General features: G+C 47.4%; 1 protein-coding gene across 2 annotated transcripts in view; it reads right to left on the reverse strand.

Moving 5' to 3' along the window:
• Nucleotides 1-277: 277 nt before the first annotated feature.
• GATA4 (GATA binding protein 4) overlaps nt 278-15,610 on the reverse strand; it is a 48,443-nt gene continuing 33,110 nt past the window's right edge. Inside the window, exons 2-6 of one of the 2 annotated variants that reach the window (XM_022594914.2) lie at nt 12,411-12,577; nt 11,261-11,386; nt 3,737-3,824; nt 2,040-2,170; nt 278-972 (exon numbers count right to left, since the gene is read on the reverse strand). In XM_022594914.2, the coding sequence (XP_022450622.1) occupies nt 790-972; nt 2,040-2,170; nt 3,737-3,824; nt 11,261-11,386; nt 12,411-12,577 (695 nt within the window). In that variant the 3' untranslated portion in view covers nt 278-789. Of the gene's footprint in view, nt 973-2,039; nt 2,171-3,736; nt 3,825-11,260; nt 11,387-12,410; nt 12,581-15,610 lie in introns of both variants that reach the window. The other variant, XM_022594913.2, reaches the window with a different exon arrangement.

Consider the following 15,610-nt stretch of genomic DNA (forward strand, 5'->3'; position numbering starts at 1 on the left):
ACGTGTTCAAGCTGCGGGCAGAGCTGAATCACCGAGAGCAGTGGAGGGGCGCTTATTTTCAGAGGCCTCGGGGATGAAGAGAAGGAGCGATTTTAGCCGCGGAAGGAACTTGCGTGGGAGGCAAAGTTGCCAGATTGCGAGTTTGCCGAAGCCACTCTGCGGTGGGAGAAGCGGCCCCTCCTCCATCTCCCCACGGAGCATCCGGTAACACTGGCCCTACCCCGTGTTTCTGGAGTCAAGATTCAGTACGAGGGATGCAGGTGTGCCGAGCCGGAAGGGGAGTGTTGGGCGAGGGCAGGACCCGCCGAGGGGCCAAGGCGTCCAAACACATGTCCATCAGATACCCTGATTCAGGCTGGAGCAGGGGCCCCGGCACCCTGCCCTCGGATCCCCCGTGCCGGGAACACCGTGGAAAAACCACCATTCTGGGCCACAGCGGTGGAAAGACTAGGGAGAAGGACATCTCGTCTCTTGTCAGGGGTGGTGAGGCAGAAAATGAGAAAGAGTCTGCAACTCCGTGGAAGGGGCTTAAGTGTGATCTAGCGAAGGGGGGGGGGTCTCTTCCAGATCAGAGTCTGCGCTCTCTCCAGTCCCCCGCCTTGCAAAGCTATCCAATAAAATCCAGCGCCCGCTCCCCTAACCAAATCATTGACTTCAAGTTTCTTCCCAGTTGTTGTCTGGAGTCATTCCCAGACAGAGCAGGCCGGCCCCCGGGAGCCCAGAGCCTCATCTCTGCTGTCCTCCGAGTCCCAAGTCCATGCAGGAATCCAAGGAGGGAAGGAGGTGACATTATGCAGTGATTATGTCCCCGTGACTGTCAGCCAAGGCCAGGCTGTTCCAAGGGTCCTGCTTGGAGCTGGCCTGCGGTGACTGGTTGACAGAAGACGCATAACCTTGCGGAGAGAGCTTCAGGGCCGAGAGGACTGGGTGGATGGAGGACCCGTGGCCGGACATCGCGCTGACCGAGAACGTCTGAAAGCGAGAAGTATAAGATGCGGTCAATGGGATCCCTTCTGGGGCTCAGGAGGGGGTCTGGGCTGGAGAGGGGAGCCCCATTCCACAGCTGTGCCCAGGCTGGCTCCCACCCCAGGAAGGGGATGAGAGGACAGGGCCAAAGGACAAGGGCAGGAGAGGCAGCAGGCAGCACTCTGTTCCCCTGACCCCTGTGTGCTATGGGATGCAGGGGGTCTGCGTGACTTGTCAGCTGCTTCTGAGCACTGACCCAGTAGCTTTGTGACTATTCTGGTTTCTTAGAAGCCTCTGACGGTCACACGAGGCATTTTCTACAGTCTTTTCACCATCAATCTCCATTTTCAGAAGGAAGCCATCCCCGCCCCTGCCCAGAAGGGGCTCCTGGGTCTCCTGGCCCCAGGGCACCAGCTTCTCTTCACCCTGACGGCAGAAGGCTCCTTAGGACTCGCCCGCCTCAAGTACAGGCGGAGAAGAGATCAGAGTTAATGGGAGGCCGTGAGCAAGCTTGGGGGCATCCTGATCCCGGATGGGGGAACCACACAGGGAAAGGGCTAGAGGAACAGGATTGCCATTGTATCTGACAGAGGGAAACGAGGGTCCTGCTGGCCCGTCTTCTGGACACACATGTGAAGCTGGACCCGCAGCCAACCCTCGTGACAATGGCATCCTGCCTATGACCTCCTCACCAACCCCAGCCCGCCCGCCCTGCCCTCTGCAGCTTCTACACCTTTGCCCACGCCAGGAGGGGCCTCCTCCTCCCCTTCCTCCTGTTAAGATCTACCCACCCTCAAGGCCAAGGTCAAGCCACCCTTACTTAGGAGACAGACTGGCCTAGAAAGCCCCGCTCCGCCTCCCACACAGCGGCCGCACTCTGATTCCGGTTGTAGCAATGTTGTGTGCCAGCACACGGGTCCTGGCATAGAGGAACTGCTAAACGCGTGCATGACGGTCGTGTGTCCAAATCGCTGTAGCTTGATCAGATGTGCTGAGACATATCCTCGTGCAGACAGCCCCTCGCCTCGGGCGGGGGCCTGGCCGCCTGGAGTCTACCCCGCAACGAGCAGTACCTGCGACAGGGAGCTGCCGTGCCCATAGTGGGATGAGAGCCCAGGCTCTGTCTTGATGGGACGCATCTCTTCTGCGCTGCTGCCGGTGGAAGCGCTGGTGGTGGGAGGGAGGCTCTCACTGCCCGAGGGACCTGGAACAAGGCAGAGTCAGGACACCCAGCCCAGGGGCAGGGACAAACGGATGGCGGCCCTTGGAGACAGCCAGGGCAGATCCGCGCTAACGGCTTGTCTACATTTGCTGGGGAGAGAAGCAGGGTCCTTCCATCAGTGCAGGGCAACGGTTCTCACAATGAAGCAGAAGTAGCAGAATTTCAAGGGAACTTTTTCAGATGACAGGCTCACCACCGCTTATCCCAAACACTTGGGGCTACGTGTGTCTCAGGATTCAAACTTTTGGATTTTCAAAAGGACAAAGACTGAGTATTAACAGAATACCTGCAGCGGGGTCTGGGACAACACCCCGTAATTAAATACATTAATAGCCCTACAGCAAAACATGGGAATATTCGCACATGGGATAACTGAAGACTGTGAGTAGCCTGTGTCAGTTCAGATTACATTTTACTGCCAAATCTAGCTCCCTGGATTTGGAATTTCGGAGAGGGGATTGTACACCTGGGCCAATGCCTGCTCCCGCTGGGACCCCACCGTGTAAAGAGATGAAGTTCCCCAGGGGAAGGTGCTGTTCGTATAAACAATGTGGAAGCAGGGAGAAAGGCCGAGGACCTGGTGTGAGCCAGTGAACGCTCTGCTAAGACATGACTGCCAGAAGGAGCGAGCCACTGTCGAATCTGGAAAAGGAGAACTTTGGTCATGTTCTCAGCAGTGGAACAGGGAAACTTATCTGACTTTGTCAGGCCTTAGATTAGAAGATAAACTTTCCATCATATCAGCCGACTTAATTTCTCCACAACTGCCACATTTTCCAGTGAAATCTTTAATTTGACAGCGGTACTGAGGAGGGAGTGCTCTTGGTAGGGGACCCGAGTAGTCCTCATTCTGAAATCTAGAAATTGAGAAGGCAGAGTATATACTGAACAGAATATGGGCCCTGAAGTGAAAACTCTTGGGTTTAAATTCCAGCTCTACCCATTCACAGCTGTGTGACCCTTGTGATGTCATTGCCCTCTCTGAGCCTCAGCTTGCTCATTAGTAAAATGGAGATCATAAATGGGGTCTCATGGGGGTCTGTAAAGATCAATGAGATAATATTTGTGAAGGAGCTTGGCAAGGTACAGAGTACTACATGATGTTAATTATACACTGGCTTACAAATTAATGTTACAAATCAATCTGAACATGACTCACAGGACCCTGTCTTCCTGCACCCCACTTAGCCCAAAGCAAATTGAAAGAACTTGAGTTCCTGAGTGGCTGGAGCACCAAAGATGGAGGGACCGACTCATGTTCCTTTTTCCTCCAGGCCCTCAACCGGTCCAGCTGGACCTCTGCAGTCTTTGCAACTGGCAAAAACCAGGCCACAACATGAGTTGAGCCTGCTTTAAAAGCTCCCAATATGTTCCATGGTGATGTTACTTTTGCACTGGGTTATGCATTCTGTCCTGAACGGCCGGGGATGGACGATGCTATCATTACACCCTGGTAGCCTGGGCTGGCCCACCTGAGCATACACGATGCTCACACACTCTGAGAGCTACTGAGTTATTCGTGTAATTACACATCGATCTTTTTCTCACCTGCTGGTGTCTTCGATTTGTTAAGGTTCTTGGGCTTCCGTTTTCTGGTTTGAATCCCCTCTTTCCGCATCGCAAGAGGCCTGGGGACCTAGGGGGTCACAAGTCAATATATGTGGTTTTCCATTTGTACCTGATCCGTGACATTATTTACACACACACACACACACACACACACACACAGAGACACACACAGATCTATGCAATTCCTCCACAAACCTTGGGGCTGAGACTGAGTGAATCAGGCCTGGAACTCCTGCTGAGCAAGAAATCAATTCTACCAAAAAAAAAAATGTGTTGAGCATGTCTATTCCATGCTGGGTATTATACTAAACTCTGGAGAAACAAAGACCTAAAGTCCCTTCTCTACAGAGGTTCACAGTTGGGAAAGACAGACAGATAGAAGATAAGCAGATTCATAGGTGATGAGGGAAAATAGAAAAGAAACACTGAACTGTGTCCCGGGCTGGGGGAGGGAAAGTGGCACATGGGCACATCAAGGCAGGCCTCCCTGAGGAGGTGATGCCTGGGTTGTAGGAGACTGTCAAGTAGATGAGGGGCAGACATTTCAAGCAGCAAGAACAGTATGTGCCAAAGCCGCTAACTGATCAGCCACACTGGGACACTGTGCGAGTGAAAAGGGGGTGCTATTAATAGCTATGCCAAGATCATGGGCACGCCCTGAGGAGGCCTGGAGAGTGGGGATGTAAAGTCACTCTACACGGAGCAGCTCTGCACCGTGCTGAGCCTGGCTGGGGCAAGTGGTGGTTTCCATGGGTGTCGGGAGCAGCGGGGACAATGGTGGAGAGACTGCCCTGTGGCCAGTGCCTGAGTCCTTTATGACAGCACTTTAGGGCGTCTGAATTCTCCTAAACAAGCAGTGACTGTCGGGCATCACACTCCTGAGCCATTCAAGATGCCTAAACAAGTGTCGGGGGCAGGCCTGCAGGGTCATCTTTCTACTAGTTTAAAATAGTGTGCCTGCCCCACATCTGGCTTCTTTCAGGCCTGGCCAACCAAATTGTTTAGCCCCTGGTCTGTGCTAGTCTCCCATATGGGACTAACAGAGGCCACACCTGCAAATACAGAAGGACAAGTGATGACCACATTGGAGATATGAACATGGAATTGTTAAGAAAGAAGTGCAGGGAATTCCCTGGCGGTCCAGTGGTTAGAACTCTGCACTCTCACTGCTGAGGACCCGGGTTCAATCCCTGGTCAGGGAACTAAGATCCCACAAGCCGCGCATGGTGCGGCCAAAAAAAAAGAGAAGTGCAGTAGCATACGTGAACTCGAACTGCCTTCTAGTCAACTGAGAGTCAGATGAGACAGCACTCCCACTCGTGGAGGAAAGTATCCTCCCCTCCCTGCCCTGCCACCCCCTCCCCCCCGCCCTGCGCCCACCTCTTGAAGACCATCCTGACTTCAGAAGAATCCTGTCCTCGTGTTTATCCCCACCCACCTCGCTACTTTTTCTAAAAAATTGTCATAAAATGCACATCACATAAAATTTACCATCTTAAGCATTATCAAGTGTGCAGTTCAGTAGTGTCAAGTATACTCGCATTAATGGATAAAGTCACCTGTGACAGTATAGTGTAAAGAAAGAGAATGCTTTCTAAAAAGACTTCGCAGATTTTCATTTTGAATTTTAAGTGGCAATTTTGAATTTCGGCTGCCAGTGCCAACCTCAAACCTGTAATTCTTAACATAGACGTTAAGATTGTACTCGTAATTATGATCAGATACATGTTAATTGATTTTCCTAACTTGGTGTCAGTTTCTAAGGATAAGTCTCCTCTTAGATGCCATAATTAAATGTGCTTAGAGCTGATGAAAAATTTCTTAATCTTAATTATTCTGGGAGTATTGTCCTAGAGACATTATGTTCTTATGAAAATTCCAAATACCAAAAATGCCACAGGGTATTTTGACATAGCATAGTGATGGTGGGGAGAAGAAATGCATGTGACTGAGTCACTAATTCAGTGTTTCTTAAAACTTTTTTTTGTTTGTTTGTGGTACGCGGGGCCTCTCACTGTTGTGGCCTCTCCCGTTGCGGAGCACAGGCTCCGGACGCGCAGGCTCAGCGGCCATGGCTCACGGGCCTAGCCGCTCCGCGGCATGTGGGATCTTCCCGGACCGGGGCACGAACCCGTGTCCCCTGCATCGGCTGGCGGACTCTCAACTACTGCGTCATCAGGGAAGCCCCCTTAAAACTTTTTTTCATCAACCCCACCCCCCAAGCCTTTTAAACTTTTTTTTTTTTAAATAGTGCCCCAATGAATTTTTTTGGCCGTGCCACACAGCTTGTGGGATCTTAATTCCCCAACCAGGGATTGAACCCGAGCCCTCGCCAGTTAAAGCATGGAGTCCTAACCACTGGACCGCCAGGGAATTCCCCCAATGAATTTTAATATCATAGATATGCTGTATATGTATTATATCTGCTTTATACATGAAAAGACTAGGGGTTCTTTTTGGTCCTACTTGGGGGTGACACCACCCCCATTTGAGAATGCGTATTCTAATATATCTTTTTTAAAAGGAGAGGGGACCTAGTGATAGACATTTGCACTGGCAGATGTATCTCTATGTGTGTCCAAATCTTGAAGCAGTATTTTTTTCTGCCAGCGTCACTAGAAAATAGAAGAACTTTGTTTTCTGCCAGTCACCATCTTTTAACAGCTGTGCTTTATACCCTTCCCACCATAGGCATCAGACAGATCATTTCCCACTGGCTTTGGAGGTCTTGCCAGATTCTTACTTGATTTATAAATGTATCATAAATAGAATCATTCGGGTTCCTTCTCATCTATAAAAATCAGTTAAAATCCTAGGTGAATGAATTTATTTTAATTAAAGTTTTTCATCATAACACGTTGATAAATGGCACTGAAATTTTACTGGTGAGTTGACTGTCATATTCAAGTAGGCTGCTTGCAGGAACTGATAGAACTATTGGTTGATTTAAAATGTAACACAGATGCCAAAGTTTTAGTGTACATTATTACCAAGACTACTGAATTATCTTTGTAAAAATTTCCTCAGATGCTATTTACAGGTGCCATGTAAAATAGGCTAATGTGCATTTCTATGAGAATTCTGGTAAACTGCCTTGCTATGATTTTTCATGTAAAGTATGTCCTCTAGTATTGATATAGAGTATGGCTATTCACCAGCCTACTGAAACCTAGTGGTTTAAAATATGACTATTAAGAAATAAGTTTTTGGGCTTCCCTGGTGGCGCAGTGGCTGAGAGTCCGCCTGCCGATGCAGGGGACATGGGTTCGTGCCCCGGTCCTTGAGGATCCCACATGCCGCGGAGCAGCTAGACCTGTGAGCCATGGCCGCTAAGCCTGCGCGTCCGGTGCCTGTGCTCCACAACGGGAGAGGCCACAACAGTGAGAGGCCCGCATACCGCAAAAAAAAAAGCAGTAAGTTTTTAAGAAGACTTTATTTAAGTGGGATCTAGAAGATGTGATAAGTACTTTTGACTTCAAAATAATGAATTTATAATTGGCCTCTGTCTAAAAACTTGAATTGCAGTGGATTTGTACCTAAACACAATCTTATGCGTAATTGTATGAAATTTGGTGTGGATCAGAAAGGCTTTCCCTCCCCACTTTTTTTCCTTCTATTTAACTGTGGGCTATTAGCAGCCATATCAAATCCAATCATTTTAATTTTCCAATGCACCTATAATCCTTTTATCCTTATTCTAAGATTATCATTTCACCTCTTAATGAATTGAAAAAATGGTGAGGATACTTTACAAATTCACTCAATCACTGTCAATTTAGTAACTCTTTTTTTTTTTAAAATAAATTTATTTATTTATTTATTTTTGGCTGCTTTGTGTCTTTGTTGCTGCGCACGGGCTTTCTCTAGTTGCGGTGAGCGGGGGCTACTCTGTTGCGGTGTGCGGGCTTCTCATTGCAGTGGCTTCTCTTGTTGCGGAGCACGGGCTCTAGGCACACAGGCTTCAGTAGTTGTGGCACGCGGGCTGTAGAGCATACACTCAGTAGTTGTGGCACACAGGCTTAATTGCTCCGCGGCATGTGGGATCTTCCCGGACCAGGGCTCGAACCCATGTCCCCTGCATTGGCAGGCAGATTCTTAACCACTGTGCCACCAGGGAAGTGCCCCAATTTAGTAACTCTTAATAACCTTAGTTAAAGTAAAAGCTCAACTGCTTGTGCCTACTATAGAGCCGTTGAGGAGACGTGGCAACAGACCTGCTCAGTCCTTTGCTTTGTAGACTTTATCTAGAGGGACCAGTCAATATCTTATTAAACGATGATATGATTAGAATGGTTATGGTTGTATTATTGCAGGTCTGGGAACTATGCATTAAATGTGTCTAATGAATTTGGGGTGCTGCAGAGTTATCAAATATAACTGAGCTGTTTCATTTCAGGGAATTTCCAGTCAGTGTAACCATTTTAAAATATTTTAGGATGAAAATAGTTTAAACCACTTTTTTAAGCTTGAAATCCTGAAGGCTGTGCTTCAAGTTGACTTAGAGGTAAACCTATTGGGGAAATAAGTGACCCACTTACAGACTGAAGCCTCTATTACTTCAGAAAGATGTTCTACATTTTCTGGCATCCTAAGAATAAAATTTTATCTCGGTAAGTACACCTCATTTCCATTCTAGTTAGGACTAATGGATCCTCGTGTGGCAAAGAGCTGAAGAATGGAGAAAACTGGATAGCTGATAATCCAGGTAGCTCTTAGCACTCTGAACAACCCCAAGTACAGCCATCCAAGCCAGTAACTACATTGCTGCATTATTTCTTTGTGAAATTTGCTTCTTGTCTGTACCCTTGAAATTGAATAACATTTCATGAGACTCCTTAAAAAAAAAAAAAGTATACTTGCATTGCTATGAACCATCACCACCATCCATCTCCAGAACACTTTTCATTTTGCAGAACTGAACTCTGCTCATTAACTGGTCACTTCTCATTTCCCCGTCCCCTCAGCCCTTGGCAACCACTATTCTACTTTCTGTCTTTAGGAATTTGACTCCTCTGGGACCTCATATAAGTGGGATCACACTGTGTTTGTCTTTTTGTGGCTGGCTTCTTTCATTTAGCACCACGTCCTCAAGGTCTATGCGTGTTGTAGCCTGTGTCAAAACTTCCTTCCTTTTTGTTGTGGAGCACAGGCTCCGGACGTGCAGGCTCAGCGGCCATGGCTCACGGGCGCAGCCGCTCCGCGGCATGTGGAATCTTCCCGGACCGGGGCACGAACCCGTGTCCCCTGCATCGGCAGGTGGACTCTCAACCACTGCGCCACCAGGGAAGCCCAGAACTTCCTTCCTTTTGAAGGCTGAATAATATCCCATCGTATGTGTAGACCACATTTTGCTTATCCATCCATCCATCAATGGACACATGGGTTGCTTCCACCTTTTGGCTATTGCGAATAATGCTGCTGTGAACATGAGCATACAAATGTTTGTTCGAGATTCTGCTTTCAATTCTTTTTGGATCTATACCAGAAATAGATTGCTGTATCATATAGTAATTCTATTTCTAATTTTTTACAGACACAATCCTTTTAATACCTACATAATATTCCTCTATCAGTTCCTTTTATCATTCCCCTATTGAAGAACAATAGTTTCTTTAACCATTTTCCTCCCAAAGGTTTTTTTCCTCCATTTTCATTATTACAATGATTCAACAAGTATCCTTGTATACACTTCTTACAAAAGTTGACCCTTGAACAACATGAGTTTGAACTGCATGGGTCCACTTAAACGTGGATTTTTTTTCAAGAGTAAATACTACAGCACTACATGATCCGTGGTTGGTTGACTCTGCACATGTGGAGCCACGGGTAAGGAGAAATCACGTACATGTAGGGCAGACTATAGGTTAGAAATGGATTTTTGAGTGCAGAAGGTCGGCACCCCTAACCCCTGCATTGTTCAAGGGTCAATATGTTTTCTTATGAGTATTCTTAACTATATTTTTAGACTTTTTTTTTTTTTTGGCTGTGTTGGCTCTTTGTTGCTGTGCATGGGCTTTCTCTATTTTTAGACATTTTTAAGCTCATTATAACAAGAAAACATGAAAAGATGCATGAGATTAAGTTAATAACAACCCCTCCCATCTTACTACTATCAATCCTCTGCCCATGAGGCAACTGGAATAACAGCCTGTTTCTTACATTTTAAAAAGTTCTCAAACATGTGTGCACATGTACATATCTATATACATATGTATGTGCATTCAACCGTCCAAAAGTGTTCAATGTATATATAAGCAACTACATATAAATTATGTTCTCCCTCTTTCTTTATAAAACTGGAACCATGCTATGTACAGTGTTCTGCACGGACTTCGTTTTTAAGCACTATGTAATGGAGATTTTTCCAAATTAGAACATAAAGAGCTTTGGTAATTCCCTGGCGGTCCAGTGGTTAGGACTCTGCACTTTCACTGCCAAGGGCCCGAATTCGATCCCTGGTTGGGGAACTAAGATCCCACAAGCCGTGTGGCCAGAAAAAAAAGAGGCTTGTAGAAGCTCTCTGTATTCTGGAAATATTAATCCTTTTTCTCATGCATGTGTATATTGGTTTTACTTTCTTGGGGTATCTTTTTCCATACACTAATATGAAATGTTCCACAATCAAATATATCTAATTTTTCTTTTATGACTTAAGAGTTTTGAAAACTTGCTGAAGAAAACGTCTCCTCCCATCCTCAAGGTTATATAAATACTCCCCCTCTACATTTTCTTCTAGTATTTTTATTGTCTCTATTTAAAGATGTTTTATGTTTCATATGTTTAATACATCCAAGTTTATTTTTGCTTTTGGTAGGAGGTAGAGGTCAAGTTTTCTTTTTGTTTTCCAGATTATGTCAATACAGTCATTCTTAAAAAGCTATCCCTTATCCACTGAATTGTTACCTTTGTTATATATCATACTACCACACACATATAGACTATTTTTTAGTCTCTTCACCTGTGAAATGGGAATTAGGCTTATGTAATGTTAAAGATGGAAATGATGTTCCATAGCAATGTCTCTGTTATGGTCTGAATGTCTGTGTCCCTCTCAAATTCATATGTGCACAAACCTAACATGAAAGGTGATGGTATTAGGAAGTGGGGCCTTTGGGAGGTGATGAGGTCATGAGGGTGGAGCCTTCATGAATGGGATTAGTGCCCTTACAATAGAGACCCCACAGTGCTCCTTTGCCCCTTCCACCAAGTGAGGACACAGTGAGAGAAGTCTGCCACTGGACAGGGGGTCCTCCCTCGACCCTGCTGGCCTCTGATCTCGGAGCTCCAGCCTCTAGAACCATGGAGGTTAACTGCTATTGTTTAAGCCGCCCAGTCTATGGTATTGCTATAGCAACCCTAACTCACTACGACAGTCTCTAAGGTCCCTTCCAGATCTACATTTCTTTGTTAAGAAGGAGAAAATGAATTATGATCTGCAGGGAGGAAGAAGGGTGAGACCCGAGCGGTGGAGGAAAGCGCGGGACACGGTCGGGGGACCCTTACGCCGTGGAGCTTCATGTAGAGGCCGCAGGCGTTGCACACGGGTTCGCCCTCGGCGTTGCGGCGCCACAGAGTGGTGGTGGTAGTCTGGCAGTTGGCGCAGGAGAGGCCCACTCGGCGGGAGGCGGACTGCAACACAGGAGACAGACCCTTCAGGTCCAAGGACAAGGACACGGCAGGCGCCGCAGCATCTCGCTTCACCGGCAGCGAGTGTGGGGCATGGCTGTGTGAGAGTCTCAGACCAGCCACCGCACCGGATGCTCGGATGCCGCGTCCCTAAGCCTCTCCTGGGGGCGTGGGAGCAAAAGGGCTGTGCTGCAGGGGGATGGCAGATCCTGGTCATAACTGCGGCGTCAGCAACATTATCAGTCACTCGCGTCAGGGAAAAGCCCAGCAAGCCCTGCACACTGTAGGCAGAAAAGCTTCTCCCCAAAGCAGAACGAATCCGGGCCTCAGGGGCCGGGAGTGAGTGGGGGTGAGGAATTACTGTGTCCGAGTGTCTTCAAAAACTGACCTCAAGAAAGGGAAGCACCAGGGTTTATCCCCTCTGTTCTTCTTTCCCTAATATCTGTGGAAAGCTAGTTCAAATTGGTCAAAATCAAATTTTAGTAGAAAAGACCAGGAAACTAGGAGACAAAACTTGGTTCCAACTCTTCCCCAGCCACAGGGCCCAGCATGCCCCACATAATCTCCCTGGTCTTTGGGTTTATCAACGGATCAACTGAAAACAGGGTAAGTCACAACACAGAAAGGATGAATTAGCCTTCCTTGTGGAGTTGATGTGAACATAGGCGATACACCAGACAACGCTGGGTCAGGGAGCAGGAAGTCTGGACTCTGGTCCCTGAGGGGAGACTCAGTGTCTAAGTGGCCATGGGCAAGGCCATTAGCTTTTCTGAGCCTCACTGTTCATTTCTGCATAATTAAGGGGTTGAACTAAATGGCCTGGACCATCCTCGTAGCTCAAGCCAACTCCGAAGGTGTAAGAAATTACTATTTGCCACTCATCCAGCCCTTAAACCTGCACCTTCTCTGAAACATGACTTGAAGCCCCAAACTCAAAACCAGGAATTTCCCACCAAGGCCAAGCCCTGAAGCCAGGAGCTGACAGAGGGAGAGAAGCCCGGCTGCCGGGCGCCAGGCACTGGCTTACCAGGCGGCGCTGGGGCTTGATGAGGGGCCGGTTGATGCCGTTCATCTTGTGGTAGAGGCCGCAGGCGTTGCACAGGTAGTGTCCCGTCCCATCCCGCCGCCACAGCGGGGTGGACATGGCCCCGCAGTTGACACATTCTCTGCCTTCTGAGAAGTCGTCAAACATATCTACTGGGTGGGAAACAATACAGAGGATTAGTTCTCTGTTTATGCCAGAAATCTCACAGCGGAGAATCTAGACACCAAGGAAATAATGCCCTCTCCTTGCAAGGCGTGGAAGACGGATGGCTTTGGGCTGCCTGGCTTTTCCTCGCTCGGCCCTAAGCCTTGGGAACCGGCTCAGAGGGCTGTCCTAGCAAGCGGACCTTACCCCCGGCATCCCAGACACAGCAGGCTCTCCCTGGTCATGAGAAAGGGAACAGAGTGTGGTAGAGACCACGAGCGCCTTGGTTTCTCTCTTCAGAGCCTGGCGGGGGCGGGGTTTCACCTAACACTGAGTTCCACTCAAGACCTTCTTTCTCTCTATTTTCCCTTTCAAAATTGAGATTCCATTTCCTTTTCAATAAAAATATAATAAATATTTACTTCGGGAAAATTAAATGCTGGAATGTGTAAAAAAATATAGGAATCATACATAATCCTGTAACTCAAAGATCACCATGTTATTAACATCTTGTTCTGTTAGATCCTTTGCAACGTTTTATATATTGACATATTTTTGTCTACTTGAGGTCAAGCTGTATCATTTTGAGCCCATTTTTTCACTTCATACCAAAGCATTTTCCCACATTAGAAATTCTTTATAAACGTATCTTAGTGTATATTATCCCATGCTAGTACTGCACTATCCTTTATTCTCATTGGACTTCTACTTAGCCAGTTTCTGACTTTTGTAGACACCGCTCATTTTGAAAGCTAATCTTAGCATTTCTGCTTATTCCTTAGGATACCCCCCTAGACACAGAATTACTGAGCCAGAGGGACTATCTTTTTCTGAAAGTGCTTGAAATTTTCAAACTTTCCTGCAGAAAAAGGCTGTAACTCATTTTTCTCATTTCAATGTATCCGTACGATATGCTGTGTCACAGCTTGACATTTTTTTTGCTTATTGGAACATAAAATAAAGGTGCATATTATGAGCAATGGTGCTTTAGAGTGGAACCCGTCCACAGGAACGTGGCCATCCCTGCCATTTCCTTGCACTCACTCGCAGGCCCCTCCCTCCCCATCACCTTTGTCTTCCATGTCTATAGAATTCAACAACTGACTCATCTCACTCGTGGCCATTTCAGTCATCCTGCTGAGATAGGCTCGGCCAGTTTCCTTATTCCTTGTGATCTACATAAAGTCTGGCTCAGAACCTCCAGAAGTCTCTCTGACTCCATGTATACAAAATGCTTCCTATTTTGAACATTTTTATATCCTTTCTAAATTTTCTGTCCCTAAATACAGCCACCCTGGTGTTCAGACTGTTCTTGTCCTACTACCAGACGCAAAAGTGGATTTTTCTCTAGTTCAGGGGGGAGACTTGGGGAGGAGGGTAAGAGCTCTCCCTCCATCAGCCTAGCCCCTTACCCTGGGGTTTAAGGCCGCACATTCTGCTAGTCCTGTGGCCTCGCTACCTGCTCTGAGGGAACTCGGGCTGGAGAAGAGGATGGTGGAGGCCCTCTCCTCAACTCTGGGTACACAAACAGTCATTTGCACCTGCAAACAAGTAACTATGAGTAAACAGTGTGCAGGTGTGAGGGGCTGTTTGCTCAGGCCGGGGAGCTGAGCACACACCGGTCACAAGAGAGGCTATTTTTGCACCTGGGTCACACTGAGAACCCTCCAGCAAGGTCACCTGCCTTGAGAGCCGCACATGACACGATGACTCCTGTTCTCGGCTTGCTTCCCCAAACCCGGGGGGAGGCGTGGAGTGAACAACCTGCACGTCACCCTCCACCTGCCTTTGCCCAGTGGCTCTGTTCCCTCGGCCCAGCCTTCCGGTGAGGGGACTGGAAAGGCCAGGGGAGCTCACAAAAGGCCCTCAGACCAAGGAGGGGCGCTGGCAATGTCCTCATTTTGTAGAGTGTTTGCAATCAACACTAGATGGCGCTACAGCCTCTAAATTGATCCCCTGCATTCCTGTCTAAATCACGATGGAGGGCTTTTTACATCACCTTTCCAGTCCAAACAGAGCACAACCCAATTAGTCTGTTTTTTTTTTTAACAATGAAAACATTTAAACATATTAAAAAGTGGCCCAAATAGGAAAATTAGCTCTTATTTAATCACCATCCAGCTTCCAACAATTTGTGGCCAATCTTGTCTCATGTACACCTCCTCCACCCACTTTCCCCCATCCTGATTTCTTTTGAAGAAAATCCCAGACATTCTGTCATTTCACTCATAAATATTTCAGAACGTGCCTCTCACCGATGAAGATTCACACTCTTTTCCTTTTAAAGATAAGCAAACCAACCTCTTTCCTATGTTCCAGTTCATCTAAAGAAGGCTGCACAGGGAGAGGGTCTTTCTCCATCCATTCCTCTTTTCTGGAGGGGAGATTCCCTTTTCTCTTCATATTTATTGTTTTACACCCAGGACAGGATCTCAGCCCAGGAGCCTCCCTAGCAGTCCTGGTCTCTCTACTGGTTACTGGCCTGACTACCTTGAGAACCCAGCACCGAGGCTCGCCTTAGGAATGCCTTCTTGCCACACGGAATGGGTTACACAGTCAAGCAACCATTTTACAGGCTGGGGGAAGGCACTGGAGGTTGGCAACTGAGCATCTGCTATTTCAGCACTCCGAGAGATGTCACAGGAGCTCAGGATGCTAATGACCTGGTTGGGTAGATCGGGCCGGAGTATCAATAAGGAGTAAACATTACTGAACTCAATTGGGCCACATATCTTAAACGAGGTGGGCATTACGGTGGCAGAGACTTCTTGCCTAGGGTAGGAAGTGTAGAAGTCCCAGATTGAAGAGTCAGGTGTTACAACAGCAGCCAAAGGGAGGATGGGGAGGTGAAGGCCGTGCTTCCTAAAAGCATCCCTCAGATGCACCACATCTCCTTACAAACCACCACACCCCCAAATGGGCAAAGTTTCCATATCTTCTACCAGAAAATCTTGCCATCCGACCCACTCAATGGAACGTTACATAATTGTAAATGATGATGACAAAGACAACCTAACAATAAAGAAAAATGCCTACCT

The sequence above is a fragment of the Delphinapterus leucas genome, chromosome 6, assembly GCF_059928025.1.
Source record: "Delphinapterus leucas isolate spDelLeu-1000000601 "Yukka" chromosome 6, BTC_Dleu_Yukka2, whole genome shotgun sequence".
Taxonomy (NCBI): Eukaryota; Metazoa; Chordata; class Mammalia; order Artiodactyla; family Monodontidae; genus Delphinapterus; species Delphinapterus leucas.